The 16,933-nt window shown below is 47.0% G+C and overlaps 1 protein-coding gene across 6 annotated transcripts in view; it reads left to right on the top strand.

The window, feature by feature from the left end:
- The window catches only part of SMG7 (SMG7 nonsense mediated mRNA decay factor), a 1,316,737-nt gene that overhangs the window by 1,020,537 nt on the left and 279,267 nt on the right, over nucleotides 1–16,933 (top strand). For all 6 annotated transcript variants that reach the window (XM_069641403.1, XM_069641402.1, XM_069641401.1 and 3 more), the window contains exon 17: nucleotides 1,600–1,983. In XM_069641403.1, the coding sequence (XP_069497504.1) occupies nucleotides 1,600–1,983 (384 nt within the window). The remainder of the gene's footprint in view (nucleotides 1–1,599; nucleotides 1,984–16,933) is intronic.

Genomic DNA, 16,933 nt, shown 5'->3' with positions numbered 1-16,933 from the left:
AGGACCTCCTTAAAGCTGTGCACACCATGGCCTACATGGGATGCTCTAAAATACCAGAGACCTTTTAAACCACACACACAAAGACTTAATAGATGTCATTATCACATAGAAAAAGGACATATCCCTTTAAATCGACGTATCCAATCCACTGGGACGAGCACGTTGAATAGCGTGTATTCGTTGAGAAAACGGAGAGAGGAACGCATACGCAGTTAAGGGAAGGCTACAATCCGTATAACACCTAAGCAAGGCAGAGTAGGCTTGAGCCAGGAAGCCCGGGAATTTCGAACTTGCACTATTCTCAACAGGGAGATGCCAAAGCCACAGTGAATCCCCAACGTGAGAAGCTGAAGGGGCAGGAGCCCAGAGGGTGGTGGCGAGACCACAAAGGACCTGTGGTGCACAGCCGGTCCACAATCCATCGCCGAAACTGCCGCAAACATACAGCAGCAGGTTGTCCTGTCACTCAGCAAAACACTGAAGACAAAACCCAAGTATGAAAATAAACAGGCACAAGAGAAACTCCATGAGGAACGAGGCGCCCAAAGATGTTCGCCTTCACAGTTGAAGGTAACTGAGGGAATCATTATACTGCGCAAGCAATGTGTCCCAGTGAGTTATGAGGCAAAGTTAAATCTGAAACTGATGAACTTAGTGTTATGATATAAGAGGGAATTACTGAAAATCGGAATACTTAGTGAAGAATAATGGATGACAATACCTTGGGAAAAGGGCAAAAGAAACTCTTTGCAAGAAGAACATAACATAAAAGTGAGAACATTATGAGCCAGAGTTCTTATGAACTATCCAGTTGAAAAATGTTTTAAATCAAGTAGGCTGCAACAAGCTGAACTATAATTCCCCAGGAGGGAAAACCTACCAGAGAAATTTTATTTTTTAAGGATATGCTGGAAACAGCAAGCTGGAATGCAGATCTTTAAAAAAAAAAAAAAGAAAAGAAAATCCCTGAAAGGGATTCACAAGGAGGCAGGAAAAGCTAATAGTCCATTTGAAAAGTGAGAGACTGATCCAAGAAATCAAGACTTTTTGAGGATTATGTATTAATAAAGAATCCTACAGACTGGTACCAGAAGTACCTTCAGGAGAAGGGAGTCACTCTCCTGACCCAAGTTAGTTTTCATAGTGGTAGGGTCCGTTAAGGTCATTTTTGACAGCAGCCTTACTCCTTTAGACATTCACAAATGACTAAAGAGCACCTCAGTAACCTAGGTAGGTACCACCCATAGTGATGGGTAAAGTTAGGCCTTCTAATTTTACTTTAAAAAAAAAAAAAAATCTTGTGTAACATGTACTCAGTGCCCGGCTTCTGACTCGCCACATTCTTTAGGACAATACTTGATTGTGCAGGCCTGTGATAGGCTTTACCTAACTTTTAGGTTCTGTGGTTCCCTTGTTATCCACACCCCTGTTGCTTTGTTAGCTGCCTACCTCTGTTTATTGACCCACATCTAGGCAGTGAGGTAAGGAAAGTCCTTTTAGGACTTTTACCGTTTTTTGATGAATAATAAATGATTGTAAAATGTGATATTTTTGGATTTATCTACTGAAAGCTGATTTTTCAAATGTTCTCCTCTATAGTACCAGCAGATGGATACTTCTTCAAAACAGCTTTGGAATCCCACTCAGATGTCTGGACCTTTGGGGAAGCTTATGCCCATGAAGCAGTCCTACTTTCTGGCCTCCCATGAACCCATGAAGCTTTTTGAGCAGCCTTGCCAGCACCCCAGCATGCAGCAACCTCTGGAGAAGAAGATGAAACCCTTTCCCATGGAGCCTTACAATCAGGTGGCCTCAGAGGTCAAGGTTCCGGACATGTTTTGGGGAGAGGCTCCTGCCAACACATATAGCATGGCTGAAACCAGAGCACTGATGGAGCAACAAGCCACAATGGACCGGAGGAGTAAGCGGCCCCAAGGAGTCTTCCGTCCAGACCAGGAGGCTGTGGCCAGGATGGCCTTTGAGGTAATGCATTTAAGTTGTTCATATCTGGTTATTTGGGAAGCCAACTGCTTCGAAAACGAAGACACAAATAAGTGACAGATGTGCAGGAAGATGTATACTGAAGTGTAGATTTCTTTTTAGAAAATGCTGCTGTTGGTCTGCAAGGGTCTTGATCGGATCTGGGTTCTATGGAGTATCACTGTTGCATGTCTTGAAGATGCACTTCAATCTGTATGTAGAGTGCTCTTCAGCAAATATACTGTTATGATTATAGTTTACAGTGCTGTAGCACACCCAGATTTTATAGTATGACTTCTAAAACATTGGCCATGTGCGCACTAGAAAGCATAGGCTGCTTAGTCTTTCCATCTCACAGGGCCCTAGCATTGCTCTTTAGTTTGTGAAAGTCAAACGGTTTTCCTAATCTGTGTGCGCGCGCTGTGCCTTATTCCTTCACTTTTCCCTGAATGCAACGCTTGGCATTCTGTCTGGCCTTAGAAGTTCCCCTTTCACTTTGTAGAACAGTGGTGGGATTATCAGTCCTTCCTCTTGTCTCCCCTTTTTTCAATGCAAGAGCGGTCTACATATCAAGTATTAACAATACTCCTACTCGGATAGTGTTGTTGTGTGTTCAGATGGATTTCTCAAATCTGTCCTTGTGGACAGATTTTAGGATGCCACCCTTGTTGTGATCAGTGTAACTCTGAGAGGTTAGCTAAAGCCCAATCAAGGTAGCAATGGGGAGCAGTTGAGGCTTTGTTGAGAGAGTGTGTAAGTGGGGTCAGGGGTACACAATGAGTCACATGGTGAAGCACACAATTCAATGTAGACTCAAATGTATAAACATACTATATTCTAGGCCTCAAACACACACACTAGAAAATGAAACATAAAGGTGGTATTTCACAGCACTCAAACATGTATACTGTCACCAAAGGTTCTTAAAATGCATTCAATAACTTAAAACAATAAAAGGAGTTAAGTGATGCAGTAAGATGGAACCAAGTCAAAAGAAATATGCCTGAACTTCAGAAGTCTCACTGGTAAAGCCTTCCCTATGAAGATTTGAAGCCGTGTATTCAAGAGTCACAATGCGTCTCCCCAGAATGCATCTTATGTAGGTAAGGCACTTTGATTGGTGCTTCTTCAAGAAAAGAGATTCAACAAAGTTATTTGTAAGTAAAAATAGGTTCTTACCTTTCAGGTTTTACTGCTCGGGTACGACGACTAAAGAAGCAGTATAATGGAAGCAAACAAGAGACTTGCTCTCAATGTTATCTTATTGATGACAGGGGGGAGACAAATGCTTTACCTTTACTTGCCCCCTGACTCCGATTTTGGTTCTGGTGAGAGGTGCCCAGGAGCTGCGAGTGCAATGATTCTTCGGGTCGGGTCCACGATAAGTGCAACCCTTGGCGATGGAGAAACGCAGAAAAGAACAATGCAGACCTCTTCAGGACACGTCGTAGGACGGGGGAAGACTGGTTCCAGCGATGGCCACCCCACACAAGACAGCAGGTGTCCTTCCAGAGCGGGATCCCTTGAAGCTGAGACTGTAATTCGTCAGAAATGAGATTTTGAGTTCAAGCTAGAGACCACCGAAGGTCCGGCTGCAAACGCAGAATGGTGATGCTTCTAGCAAGGTAGCGCACTGGAGAGAGCTGGACCGTCCACCAGGGTGGTCCAGTGAGACTTCTGAAGGATGGCTGAATTGTCAAACACATCGAGACTGGTTGGTCCCACCAGTCCAGGGGTTGAAGTAAGGCACAGGGCCTTTGCAGATCAGGCAGTCTAACAGGGATTCACCAGCCCAGACACAGGAAGGGATGCTGAGCCTCTTCAGGAGTCTTCATCTATCTTCAGTCGGCTGTTCTACTGGGGATTAAACGCTGATCTGCAGGAATCTTTCTTATCCAAAATCCAGCCTGGAAGCCCACCAATAGGAAGGATCTGCACCATTCAAACTACCAATAGTTGTCGAATCAGCGGCCACTATTGGTTTCACTCATGCCCCAAACCTAGACTCTCTGGCTCCAGTAATGTGTTTTTAATGACACTAGACATCCCCACCCTCCCCACTTCTTGAGCCACGCACACACAAAGTCATCATTAGCCTGCGAAAGCAGCAGCTTTCCTGGCCAAGCGCATGACCTTATGTGGGATTTCCTGACCTGACAAGGCAGGAAGAAGGCTAAACAATAAATGGAGATAGAAAAAGCGAAAAGTGTGTGGGACAGCTATTTTAGGACACTAGCCACATTAAGTTGTCCATACTTGGTAAATGTGAATGTGCACAATTGACGTGATGAAAAAATTGTTTAACAGAATGTTGGAGATCGGCCACCAGAGGGCGCACAGATGGATTTACTTTCTGTGTAGGCTCAGCGCAAGGGTCCCGAAAAGTGGATTGAGCCCCCACTACGAAACCCCCCGTCCCCCCCTAGCCTCAATATTGATGGAAATTAGCGTCCGAAGTGTTCAGGACACACTGGGAGAAAACCCGGACTGAAACAGAGCTTTTTTCGTGGAGAAACCCCCTCTGCATGATTGGGCGCATGAAGGCAGAGCAGGCCTGCGAGTTCCCACCGCGCCCTCGAGCGATCGCAGAGCTGTGATACGCAGGGAACCAGGGAGAATTCAGCGACGCACACCGCTGCCAGGGCCCACCGACGAGTACAAGCACAAAGGGAAAGCACACCCCCACCTCCGAGAGCCGGGGACCCAGAGGGGGCCAGCTCGAGCACCGGGTGCGCCCCTGGGGGGACTGCTGTGGAGCAGGCCCAGTTTACGCGGTCTCCGCTGTCGTTTCCAATACGAGCGCGTACCCTGGTCACGTTAGACGGAGATGACCGGCTCCATCCGCTCGAGTTGTCCCGGCCGCTCTTCACATGTGGATTCTCCTCCTGCATCACGAACAGAGACGGCGGCGGGCCCTCTCCCGAGTCGCAACCTGGCTGGAGGACTGCATGGAGCACCTGGACCCCGGAGAGATTGAGCAAGCCACTCCACCTTGGGTCCTATTAAGGGCGCTCGAAGATCTTAACCAGGCTACAAAGATCTGAGGGTTGGGCCCTTGTCTGTCAGGGCGTGTGCCCTCCTCGGATCCCACGCATACTCCTAAGCTTACCAGTCCCAGGAACAGTAGTACCCCGGCACCTCGCCTGGTGTGGGCTGCGCAGGCCTCAAACTATCTCTCTTCCTTGGGAACCGTCCCGGAGCCTTTTGATGTCCTACACCACAGGAAGCTCCCCATTTGGATAAAGCAGGAACAAGAAGAACCGAAGGGCACTTAGTCACATGAGAGAGGCTATCTGTTATCGGAGCTTTTAACAACATCCCCCCCGTCACGCTTCACCACCAGAGGACAAAGCCTGCATATACAGGCGTATACTTCTCAATAAACCATTCTGGCAGGGCTATCTATGTATAGCTGCGACCCACACACCTCACCACTGAGGTCCCGCCACCCATGGACCTTAAGGGCAAATTGGCAAAATATAGGTTTACACCAACCCACAAATACCTGAGGCCACCCGCAGAGTCCAAGATGTCCACTGCAGGGTCTGACGCTGCTGCCACCAAGGAAGATGTTGCTGACCTGCTTACCGAGTTGAAAAGCATGAGAGCAGATATAGGCAGCAAAATTGGCAAAATTACACAAAGAATGGACAAAATGGATGACAGGCTGGAACAATTCGAGCACAACCAAACCTCCCTGAACACATTGGAGGCTCAAATGGACCACCGCATTGCCGAAATAGAACGCAGGGAAGAGGAAATACGCCTAAAGGTTGATCTCGAAAACAGGGTGCGCCGTAAGAACATACATGTGTTCGGCGTTCCCGAAAAGGAAGGCGAAACAGACCTTGACCTAAAACCCTGAACACCATTCTGAAGCTCCTCTTTAGGGATGAATCAGTGGATGAACCCAAAATTGACCGCATCCATAGGGCTGGAGGCAGACCAGGAGGCCCGAGATCAGTACTGGCTCGGTTTCACAATTATGCAGACAGAGCTAGGATCCTAGAAAAGGCCAGACACGCTCCACAACTTTCACTGGGCGAAGCGAACATTTCAATCAACCAAGACTTATCATCGCTCATGTTGGCAATGAGGAAGAAATACTCTCCAATTACAAGGATGCTGAAGGACAAAGGTATCAGGTACCGGTGGGGTTATCCGTTCTCACTCACCTTTGAGTGGGAGGCCTTGACAATGAAACTTGTTTAGGAAAAGGACATTGCGGACTGTATAGCGGACATGTTGGGTCCCCAGGGAGAAGGATCCACCCTTGCTGAGTCGAAAGGAGGGGAGGGTGAGTGGCGCACTAAGGGCCTGCGGCACAGGAGGATTCAGGGATCCAGAAAATTCCGGAGAATGAACAATTCACAGGTCATGGAGCATTAACCCGAATTCCAGACTGTCACGTTAAGCCGCACGAGGCAAAGGAACAATGGGGAGAGTGGTCTGGCTGAAGCTGAGCGCTCGGGCGCCGCCCGGGAGAAAGTGCAGGTTTTTCGGTATGACGGATGGGGGAACTCACGCTCAGCATGCGCCAACGGTGCACCCGACCCCAGGGTCAGACTTTAGATCTAATTGTTTAATTTCTGTTACACAAATGACAAACTGGGGCCTGCATGTTTAGGGTGCCTTGGTGGAAATGTAGGGTAAAACGGACACTGGAACGATGCCTAAGAAGGGGGTCAGAATTAATACTTGTAAGTTGCTTTTGCGGGGTTACGAATACACGGTTGGGGGCTCACTGTTAAAGATGTTTACATTAGGATAGGACAGCTTGTTTCGCGGTTTCCATTGGTGGTCCCAGACCGACTGGGTGTCAACCTGGACGGGTCAGACGCTGAATGTTTGAGGCGGGGGTGGGGGGGAGAGGGTGGGCTGGGAAGAAGACATATAATCCATCAGAAGATAGACCTGGGGGGCGGAAGAACACAAAATGGGACCATGAAGGGTCAAAGCACGAACTGGAAGGGCCATCCCTTGGCCTCTTCAGGACTCGCGGAGACCCGATTCACAAGAAATGAACCATACATTGCATTATCAAACACGACACGGACCATGATGCAGACGACATGGTCGCTTAAACACTCACACGTCGCTTAAGATGTCACCTATACTCTCTAATGACGCACTACGCATATGCACACTTAATGTGAAGGGATTGAACTCCCCCACGAAACGATCCATGGTGGCCAGAGAATTCAAGAGATCAAACGTAGATATTCTTTTTCTGCGGGAGACACAATACCAAAGGGGGGGAGGAGAGGGTGATTCCATCACATGAGGTAGGCCCTTCCTACAGGAGCTCAGGATCTCAAAAAAGGCAGGAGTGGGGATTCTAATACGCAGAGGCCTCCGGATGACTACTCTTGAGACTTGGTCAGACAAGGAAGGAAGGGCTCTCGTGGTTGTGGGAAACATTCGAGGCACAATTGTCACCCTTGCCACGCTCTATGCACCTAACCAAGTGCAGAATAGGTTCCTCCACAAAATCACTGAGAAGGTTTTTAGCATGGCCAAGGGACACATAGCTCTAGGTGGAGATTTTAATACATGGATGGACAGCTCTGTGGATAGACGGACTAGAGCTGATGCACATGACCCACCCACCTCCCGAGATGAAGCTGAAATCAAAATAACCCTTGACCTATATGGCCTCACTGACAGTTGGCACCATTTGCACCCAGCGGATAGAGGCTTCACTTTTCACTCCCTCCCTCACGACACGCTCACACAAATTGACTACATTTTCCTCTCTAGTCTCCTGCAAATACTTCGCGAGGCGAATATACACCCCACGGCATGGTCGGATCACAACATGGTTACGGTGGATATATGCTGGAAAGACCTGGGCCCCCCGGAATACTAAATGGAAGTGTAATGACTCCTTATGGGCTGACTCGGTTTTCAAAGAAACTCTTGAAACTGAGATCGAGCAATTCTTTGCTACTAATGACACAGGAGAGATTGGGAAGACGTCCGTATGGGAAGCAGCCAAGGCCACATGGAGGGGGTGCTCATTAGGGAAGGGGCCCGAAAAAAAAGAACGTGCCCTGATGGAAAGGAATATTAGGGAGAAGCTCTCTACGGCCCAAACATTGGCACAGTCCTCCCCAAGTGAGAGACCCAAGTATATTGCCGAAGCTCAACAGCTCAGAGAGGAGCTGAAAATACTTATCGTGGGCAAAAACAGCTCAAACCCTACAATACCTCAAACAAAAATATTATGAAAAGGGCGACAAGGCAGACGCCCTCCTGGCGGCTCGTCTCCGTACACAGAAGGCAAAGAGATGGGTCGATCTCATCGAGAGGACTGACGGCACCCTCAAAGACAAGATAGTAATATCCCCTGAAGGCATACAAGAAGCATTTGCCTTCTTTTATGAAGATTTATATACATGTGACAACCCCCCCCCCCCTCCTCCCGAGAGTATTGACACATACCTGAAAGAAGTGCAGATCTCCACGCTCACATCCACGGAGGCTGAATCCTTAGATACACCAGTCACAGAAGACCTAAAACGCCTAAAGACGGGAAAGGCCCCTGGGGATGATGGTTGCACGCCTGGTTTTTATAAGACATTCTCCGCATTCATCGCCCCCTTCCTTGCATCCTTGTTCAATCACATCTCTGACACAGGCCAAGCCCCCCCGTCCTTCTTTCAGGCCCTGCTCGCTGTCATTCCAAAGGAAGGTAGAGACCCCAAATATAGTAGCTCCTATTGCCCCGTCTCTCTTCTCAACATTGATGCTAAAGTATATGCTAGAGTCATTGCGGCCCTGCTTGAAATGCACTTACCTCGACTAACACACTCTGATCAAGTTGGCTTCGTTATTGGGAGACAGGGCGCGGATACCATGAGGAAAACACTTCATTTAATTCATGAGGCACAGGGAATGGGAGGGGATCTGTCTCTTCTGTCATTGGATGCCGAGAAGGCCTTTGATAGGGTGTCGTGGGACTTCCTAGAAAGGGTTTTGGTCTGGAACGGGCTCGGGCCGAAGCTCCGCTGCGCCATCAAAGCACTGTACACATCCCCCACAACATCGGTGGCAGTGAACGGAGGCTATTCACGTTGGATTCGTGAGTATAAACTAGGCCTCTACTCTGACGATATCTTACTACATCTAACTGATCCCCTAAATTCTATCCCAGCTGCGATCAATATAATCGAAGAATATGGCGAACTGGACGGCCTGAAAATCAACACTGGAAAGTCTATCCTCCTCCCAATTGATAAAAGTAGAGACTCCGAGGCGGAACGCTTTGCTCCTCTAGGAGTGAAGGTCAGCCTCGCCACACTCCGATACCTAGGCATCAATGTTACTCGTGACTTGGATTCCCCATATGAGGCTAACTTCCCCCCTCTATCACTTGCCCTTCAAAACAATATCCAAAGGTGGTCCAGACTCCCCATCTCCTGGCTAGGCCGTTTAAAGCAATAAAAATGGTGATTCTCCCCAAAATACTCTTTGTTCCAAATGCTCTGCATCAAAATGCCCCAAGAATACTTTATGGATACTAGAAAGTCCCTTTTAACCTTCCTGTGGCAAAATCTTAAAAACCTAGAGTCCCCAGATCTTTGCTCCAGCTTCGAAAAGACAATGCAGTGGTAGGCCTCCCGGACATAGAAACATATTATAGGGCAGCCCAGCTGCGTGTCCTTGTTCCGCATGTCAGACAGCAGTCAGAACCACAATGGTTAGCCTTGGACAATTACCATCTCTGCCCTTTCATTTTGGGTGAATGGCTATGGGTTCTGGGTCCCCAGCTACGTAATAGTGTCAAACGTCACCCCATTATTGGAACAATATGGGCAATATGGAAGCCAGGCAAGAGAATGGTGGGAGTTACGACATTGCCCTCCCCGTTGGGACACCTCTGGTCGCCAGGGATCCGGGATGCAATCCCGGACCCAGGGAGCTTTGAGACCTGGTATGACGCGGGATTGGAAAGAGCTGGTCAACTCTGGAGAAATGGCACCTTCATCACTATTCAGGAGGCACTCGGCATAGGCCCGCTATCAGTCTTCCTCTACCTGAGACTCAAGGGGGTGATGACAAGGGCGATATGGAAAGATCAGCTACAAAGGGACCTCACCCCGTTCGAGAGAATTCTTGACACCTGTACGAACTGTAGAGGTTTCATAAGTGCAATGTACTCGGCGTTGATTGAAGTCGATATTACACCATCCCTCACACTCAAGAACAGATGGGAATCAGATATGGGCAGGCAGATCTCACAAAACCTATGGCTACAAATTTGTAGACGAACGGTGAAATCATCTATATTTTGCCAATACAAATTACATGCCGTCAAGTTGATGTATAAATGGCAGTATGATCCAATCCGGCTGGCTAAAATGTATCTACGGGTAAGCCCACACTGCTGGAGGGGTTGTGGGAAGCGAGCAGACTATTGGCATATGCGGTGGAGATGTGAGGTGGTCCAAGCTTACTGGTCAGAGGTTCTCAGCTGGATCAAGGAATTAGATGATGTATGGGAGAAACAACCACTGCTGATTCTGTTCAGCCTGGTTGAAACGGACGACACAACCTTGAAAGCACCCAAAATGATACAAAGCCTTCTTATGGCCGCAAGAGCCTGTCTCACCATGGCATGGAAGAGACCTACGCTCCCTAGCAAAACTAAGTGGTTGGGTGTTGCACTGAACATATATAGAATGGACAATCTGACTGCGGCCCTACATGGGGATCATACCACAGTTGAGAATGCATGGTCTGAATTTCGTGCCAAATATGTCACATAAACGGAATGTGTGCAAAGCGTTACCACTCAGACAATCTACACGACGATTCACATTGTCTGCTATATCGAATTGACAGGTCATTTTGTGCTCATGTGTCCTATGTTATAAATGAGAATGGTTCTAATGTAACATCTGGTTTCTTCTAGCCCGTCAGACGGCAATATGGAAATAGGGGGAGGTGGGTGGGGTGTAGGCAATTGGTTTGGACGTTGCTATTGGAAATTTGTGATCTGCTAAGGCTTTATATGTTCTATACGCGGTTGCTCTTTTTGTGATAATTTTTATCTGTCTTGTTGGTGGAAAATGCTTGTAAATGATTGCCAACTAATAAAACTGAAATTTGAAAAAAAGAAAAAGAATGTTGGAGTAGATTTCCTTTTTGAGTGAAATTTTCTCCACCTGTGGGTCCCCAGCACTTTTTTTGCTGGACTCTACTCAGTGAGTGGGACCCTTTTTCACTCCTTCTCGGTCTTTTACTCAGTATTTGGAAACCCTTTTATCTGTTTTCAATACTTTTTAATTGAGTTATACTTTCCTCTGTTTTCTGGCATCTACCTTTTTACTATTGCAGCACTTTCTGTGCAGTGTTCCTGGAAGCTCTTTGAGCTTTCCTTTTTTATTTTACCTTGGTTAACTACTGTTACCCAGGCTGGGAGGGGGGGGGCACACTTTTGTCCCTCCTGCATTTTATTTTGAGATCAGCACACCCCACCTTATGTGGAATGGTGAGGGGGGAAGCATTGTCTCCCTATTCTCAATGTTAAAGTAACTGAGTTGCTGTTACAAGTTCATCTGACAGGCTGGTGGCAGTGTACCTTTTTGCATGACTTTTTGTGGACTTGTACCGCAAGCTGTTTTTGCAGCTGAAGTAGGGACACATGGGGTCACCATTTGCCTTAAGTGGTGGCTGTCCCTTTTGAAGTCCTGTTCCTGATGACTTATTCCTACTTGAGCGTTATTCTACCTTCCTGGGTGGACACATTCTTGTTGGGTCTTTTGTCTTTGGTGGGCTTCCCTTGGAAAGCCCGCCAGGGTGCTCAGAGTGCCTGGAAGGACAGCAAGTGGGGGATGTAACCGAAACTCCCCATGTCTTTGTCTGGCAGTGTGCCTGCCCCAAACCAATTTCAACTGGCAGGCTGGCTGTCCCCCTGGACTGCCGCCCCCATATTTACAAGAGGCTTGAATGGTGATTGGTGGGCTCAGACAGTTTTCTTGCATAAAAGGCATAGATCCTGGAGCATAATCTGAGAGTCGATCACTGGACTGGCGATCTGAAGAGTAATTCAAAGGACATCCCAGCAATTTCCAAGAGGCTACCAGAGCCGCTGGGTGACTGCCCACGAATTCCAAGTAACTGGGAAGATCTTTTGAAGACTACTTCCTCCCATAGACTTGGGGGACGAACCAGTCTAAAGATCTGCTTCTTTTGCTATCTCATGAAGAGCTGCAACTTTCCCAGGCTGTAAACTCCCAATACCCTGGGACATGTGCCATTTTTTGCTGTGCATCATGTGAAGCGTGCATCTGGCTGAAACCTTGTCACATCCTTCTGGGCCTGCACGTTTCCACTCCTTGAAGTCCCTTCAGCTGAGATGAGGACCGAGAACCAAAGAAAAGTCTCTCGGACGTCAACCATCACTGAACTGAAGCCTGTGAAGGCTCCAACGCACGAGTGCCTCAAATATTCCATGCTGGGTGTCCTACTGCTAGAGTGCATCCGTCTGTTCCCTACAAAGTTCCTTCAGCCATCCAGTCCCAGAAACCCGAACCGGGCACAGCTGTCACCTCCTTTTGGGGACCAATCTGCAGCACCAAGCTCTTCACCGATAAGGTACTGTTCCAAGCCTAGGTGCTTACTTTGGTCTGGTTGCGTTGCTCTGATGTTCTTGGAGGGCTGCAGTTAAGCAGTTATTTGCACCCCCCTGCAGGGTACCTCGAGTCCCATTGGGGTGAACCACTGTTAGGGAGAATTCTCAGAAATGTGCAAATTCCTCTCTACCTTAGAGAACCCCCCAGCAACTTTGCTGGATTTTGAGGACTTGAATTTTTAACCTGGAGAGTGTGTGAGCCTTTTTTCCCAGTGTCTCATGTATTTTAAAGTGATTTGAACACTGTTTCTTTTGGTTGTGGAGTCTGGCAAACTCAATAGGCATGATCCTTTACATTGCGTCACACAGCACCTTCAGTGCAGTGGCACAGGGAAGTCTTTTAGATTTCCCAAGGTTTAAATACCTTCTCTTGAATAAACTACTGTTTCCAAGAGCAGTTAAGTGAAATTGACTTTACTTATATTTGTAACTTTCTAGACCCAGCACACACTGTCTTACAATAGGGTGCTGGAGGGGTTACTTAGTATCCCCTTTTGTCTAGTTTCTCATGTAATATTTGTATGTTACCCTTTCCTCGATGAATGGCTGGTGGCAGTGGTTTACTTTTAACTATCGCAGTGTGCTTTTACCGCAGGCTGCGTTTGCAGCTGCAGTAAAAGCCCCCATGGGTGCCATTTCTGTCAAAACGGCCCGGTCTTCTTTTTTCGCCATTTCTTTGTGGAAAGGTCCTTCTTGAGATTTACTCTGCGTGCAAAACCAGGTTTGTTAGTTATGTCTTTGGCAGGATTCACGAGTGAAGCCCGCCTCTGGCTCCAGGGTGTTTAGCAGGGGCAGGAAGCGAGGAAGTGCCTGAAACTCTGTGCTTAATCTCCTAGGAGACAGGAGTGCACTCCTAGGTGATTGGCCGGCTGACTGTCTGGCAAGGACAGCCACCCTGCTTGGTGACTGACAGCTAGGATAGAATGAATGGGAGAAACCTGCATAAAAGGCGAGGCTTTTTGGCTTGGCAGGCAGTGTCGACCACTGGACAAAGGAATCCGAAGAAGAACTTGGAAGAGACGCCTGCTGCAACTCCTGGACTGGTGGTTTGCCAGGTGAAGCCCTGCTGCTGTGCTGAAGCTCCAAATTCGCCTCGACTAGAGAATCCCTGCAAGGATGGCTTCTCCCCTTGTGTTGGTGGGACCAATCCACTCCAAAGTAAGCCACCTAGACATCCTCTCGAAGCTGGTTGAATTTCCACTGCAGTTGCTACTGGAAACATTAGAGCCAAGGAGAGAAACACCAGATCGTGTGTGTTGCTTTTATGTTGGCCAAGAACTCCAGGACTGATCCTCCGGACTCCCAGGAAGCAGGACTGACTGAGCCTGAGCCACCTCAACTGAGTGCTGGACCCCAGATGCAAGGAAAGCCCATCTCGACAGCTAATAGTCTGCAGTATTGGTATTTGCTTAGACGCGAGGAGCTGAAACCGCAAAGTGCTACTGAATAGAAGTTGATCCTTTTCTGTTGCCAATCGTCCCTTTGTAGTGCAGGAGTCCTCCAGACGTCCTCCCTCTTGTCCCCACGACTGAGGCACAGGACATGGGATCTTCATAGCTGCACAGGAACAGAAGCCAGCCAAAGCCCTTTTCTTCTAACCAAAGGTACTGACTGTACAGTCTAAGAGAAGTTACCTCTTGTTGTGTAATCTCACTGGTTCTCAGTTGAGACTTGTCGTGGTTGCTGTTGCCGAGTTGCTATCAGCTTCTTTACCTCACAAGCCTAATCAGCTTGTGGCCCTGCTTTGATTTCTTCTTTTCAACAAAGACTTCTAAAACATTGTGCAAGTCTGTTATCTACCTATCTACCTACTATAAGTGCTTCAGCTCACCTAGACCTTTGCCCAATTGACTTTGGCCTAGCCTGGCTCCCTGAATGACTCTTCTTCCCTCTGTTCTTCCTACTAGAAAGGGGTTAACTAACTTTGCATTGTGGGGTTTCAACAGCACTTACTTGCTTAAGAATATTTGTGTGATCTCTTGTTTTGTTCAATAACCTTTTTCTTTGACATACTCTTAAGTGTGTTTCTAAATGCAAACAGTGATATATTAATGTTCAGTGTCCTAGTTACTAAAGTCACCCGAGAGTGTAGGAAGTGTCTATGTGCCATCCCAAAAGAGTACTTACTGATTTAGAAATATTAAGAGTGTGTATTTTAAAGTGTATTGGTGTTACTATTAGATTGCCCTTCTAAAGAAGGCGTACACTGACTTAAATTAATTGTTTAATCAAGAAACCTTGTGTGTAAGAGTTTATTTGAATACTTGTCACTGTGAATCGGTTTAACTCCCCTACAGCTCACATAGACCCCCCTCCCCCTTGTGATAAGCCTGGCTGCTCAACACGCTACCAACCTATGTACTACAGACTTATACCAAAGGTTGGGTTCCTATTGCCAGGAGGTCGGTTTCTTTTAGTGCACCCAAAGGGTACTGCATACAATCTTGCCTAACAACCACCCATTGGGCTCTAAACAAATGAGTACATGCCTGCAAACCTGAAGACATCCTCATAGACTTTGTTCTGTTAGCTGCTTACCTACCGCTTTCCTCCTCATCCGTTGAAACTGCATCCCCAGTGCCCTCCTTGACTCTTTGTGACTCATTTAGTATATGACTGGACTTTTGAAGAGTGGTTAAAAGTTAACTAAAGTTGCAAGAGTTAAACTTCTGTGTTTGCTTATTAGTTACATTTGTGATTTAGTGTCACCTTTTATTCTACTGTAATTTTACTGTGCAGATAGTACTTACAGTACTTAATTTCTAAAGTCTTAGTGTATAAAATAATTTACAATTTCTATATAACTGCTAGTGTCAGTGCTTCCTTGAACCAATTGTATGCTCTAAGTACTGTGTGCCTCACTTCAGCCCTTACCCCTCCTAGAATAAGCATGGCTACTCAGCCATTGCGACCAAACCTTTTGGTTTGTTGAGGCTAAACCTCACCCTGTCCCCTAGGGTGGGCTTTTCCAAATTCTTTCATAGGCATCAACTTGTATAAAGCTCACAAACAAAATATATCACCAGCTTGGCACATATAAAAGTAAACAATTGTTCTATGGAGGGTAGGTTGCCAAAAGTGACATCTTTCCCAACACTGTGAGGATCAGGCTTTACAACCAAGTCCCCTTCTCTTCCATTTTAGTGGAAAGACCCTACTTAAAGTACTGTGAGACCAGCACAGTATGTTTGAGAATTCTGGTGCCTCGCTTTGAGAGAGCAGGATTGAATAAGCACATATGTCAACTGTGCCCCAGCAGGTGCTCTACAGCATTCATCTTCAGCCCTTTTTATTTTCATGGTAGTTAGTGGACATAGTTGCATGGTGCATGCTGATCTCTACATACGCCTATAACCGTTTCCCACTTTAAGTGGCCACCTCTCTGCCCTTTGTTCATTACCTTCATCCTTGGTAATTGTTGGCCAAACTGGTATGTGCAACAGCCTATTGGTACACGCCCTTTGTTCATGGTTGCAGTAATGGGAGAGTTTCTTCAGCTGCTGTCTTTTGAAGGAGTTCTGTGACTTCATTATGATAAAGCAATTCTAGGGAGGGTAAGCCTCTTTCCAACAGTGCCCAGAGTTAGTGACTTTTGTTTACCCCCACTGGCTTGGACTCTAAAATCCTGGGACAGTTGGCACTCCGACAGTGCCTCCAAGGTTTAAATTCAGCCCAGTAACATTGCTAAACACTGTGCCATAAAGACCCAAATTCAGCAGCATCTAACTTGAGGTTCTCCAGAGACCAAAATCTACCCTATCCAGCACTGAGGGGAGTTCTAAGCTGACCGCCAAAGCTTACATTATGGTTCCTGGAAGGGCTACATGTGGTGTATTCACTGACGTGGGCTGGGGACAGAAATTGGGCACACAAACCACCATTGCAAAACCGCCTCATCAATATATGGCCCTATTCTACCGACTCGAAAGGTGCGCTCTTGCCTAAATTAGTCCAGTGTAGTTGAAAATGCACTTTGACCCATAAAAATTAAACGCATTAATATGTCTTTTGAGATGGATTTCAGAATTGGCCGTATGGACAGATTCTAAGAGGTCACCCTAATCTTGTGAACAGTTAGACACTGCCAAACCTTTATCTGGGTAGTGTGACTGAGCAGCAACGCTTAGATAGAGGAATTGTGAGAGCAGTCTTAATACAAGCTAGGTGTTCAGATGGATTTTTAAAATCGACCCCTGTGGGGGAGGATTTTAGAAGTCTGCTGGGAACGAGTTCTCATTTTGAAACTTTCTCTCCATATTTTCTATGGACCCCCTCTTTTTGCTGTTTTTGAACATGATCAGACTTTTTGAATGG

This window comes from Ambystoma mexicanum, chromosome 1q (assembly GCF_040938575.1).
Source record: "Ambystoma mexicanum isolate Mex_15411 chromosome 1q, UKY_AmexF1_1, whole genome shotgun sequence".
In the NCBI taxonomy this organism is placed as follows: Eukaryota; Metazoa; Chordata; class Amphibia; order Caudata; family Ambystomatidae; genus Ambystoma; species Ambystoma mexicanum.
The sequence above is the reverse complement of the archived record's forward strand: the minus strand, read 5'-3'. Positions and strand labels throughout refer to the sequence as shown.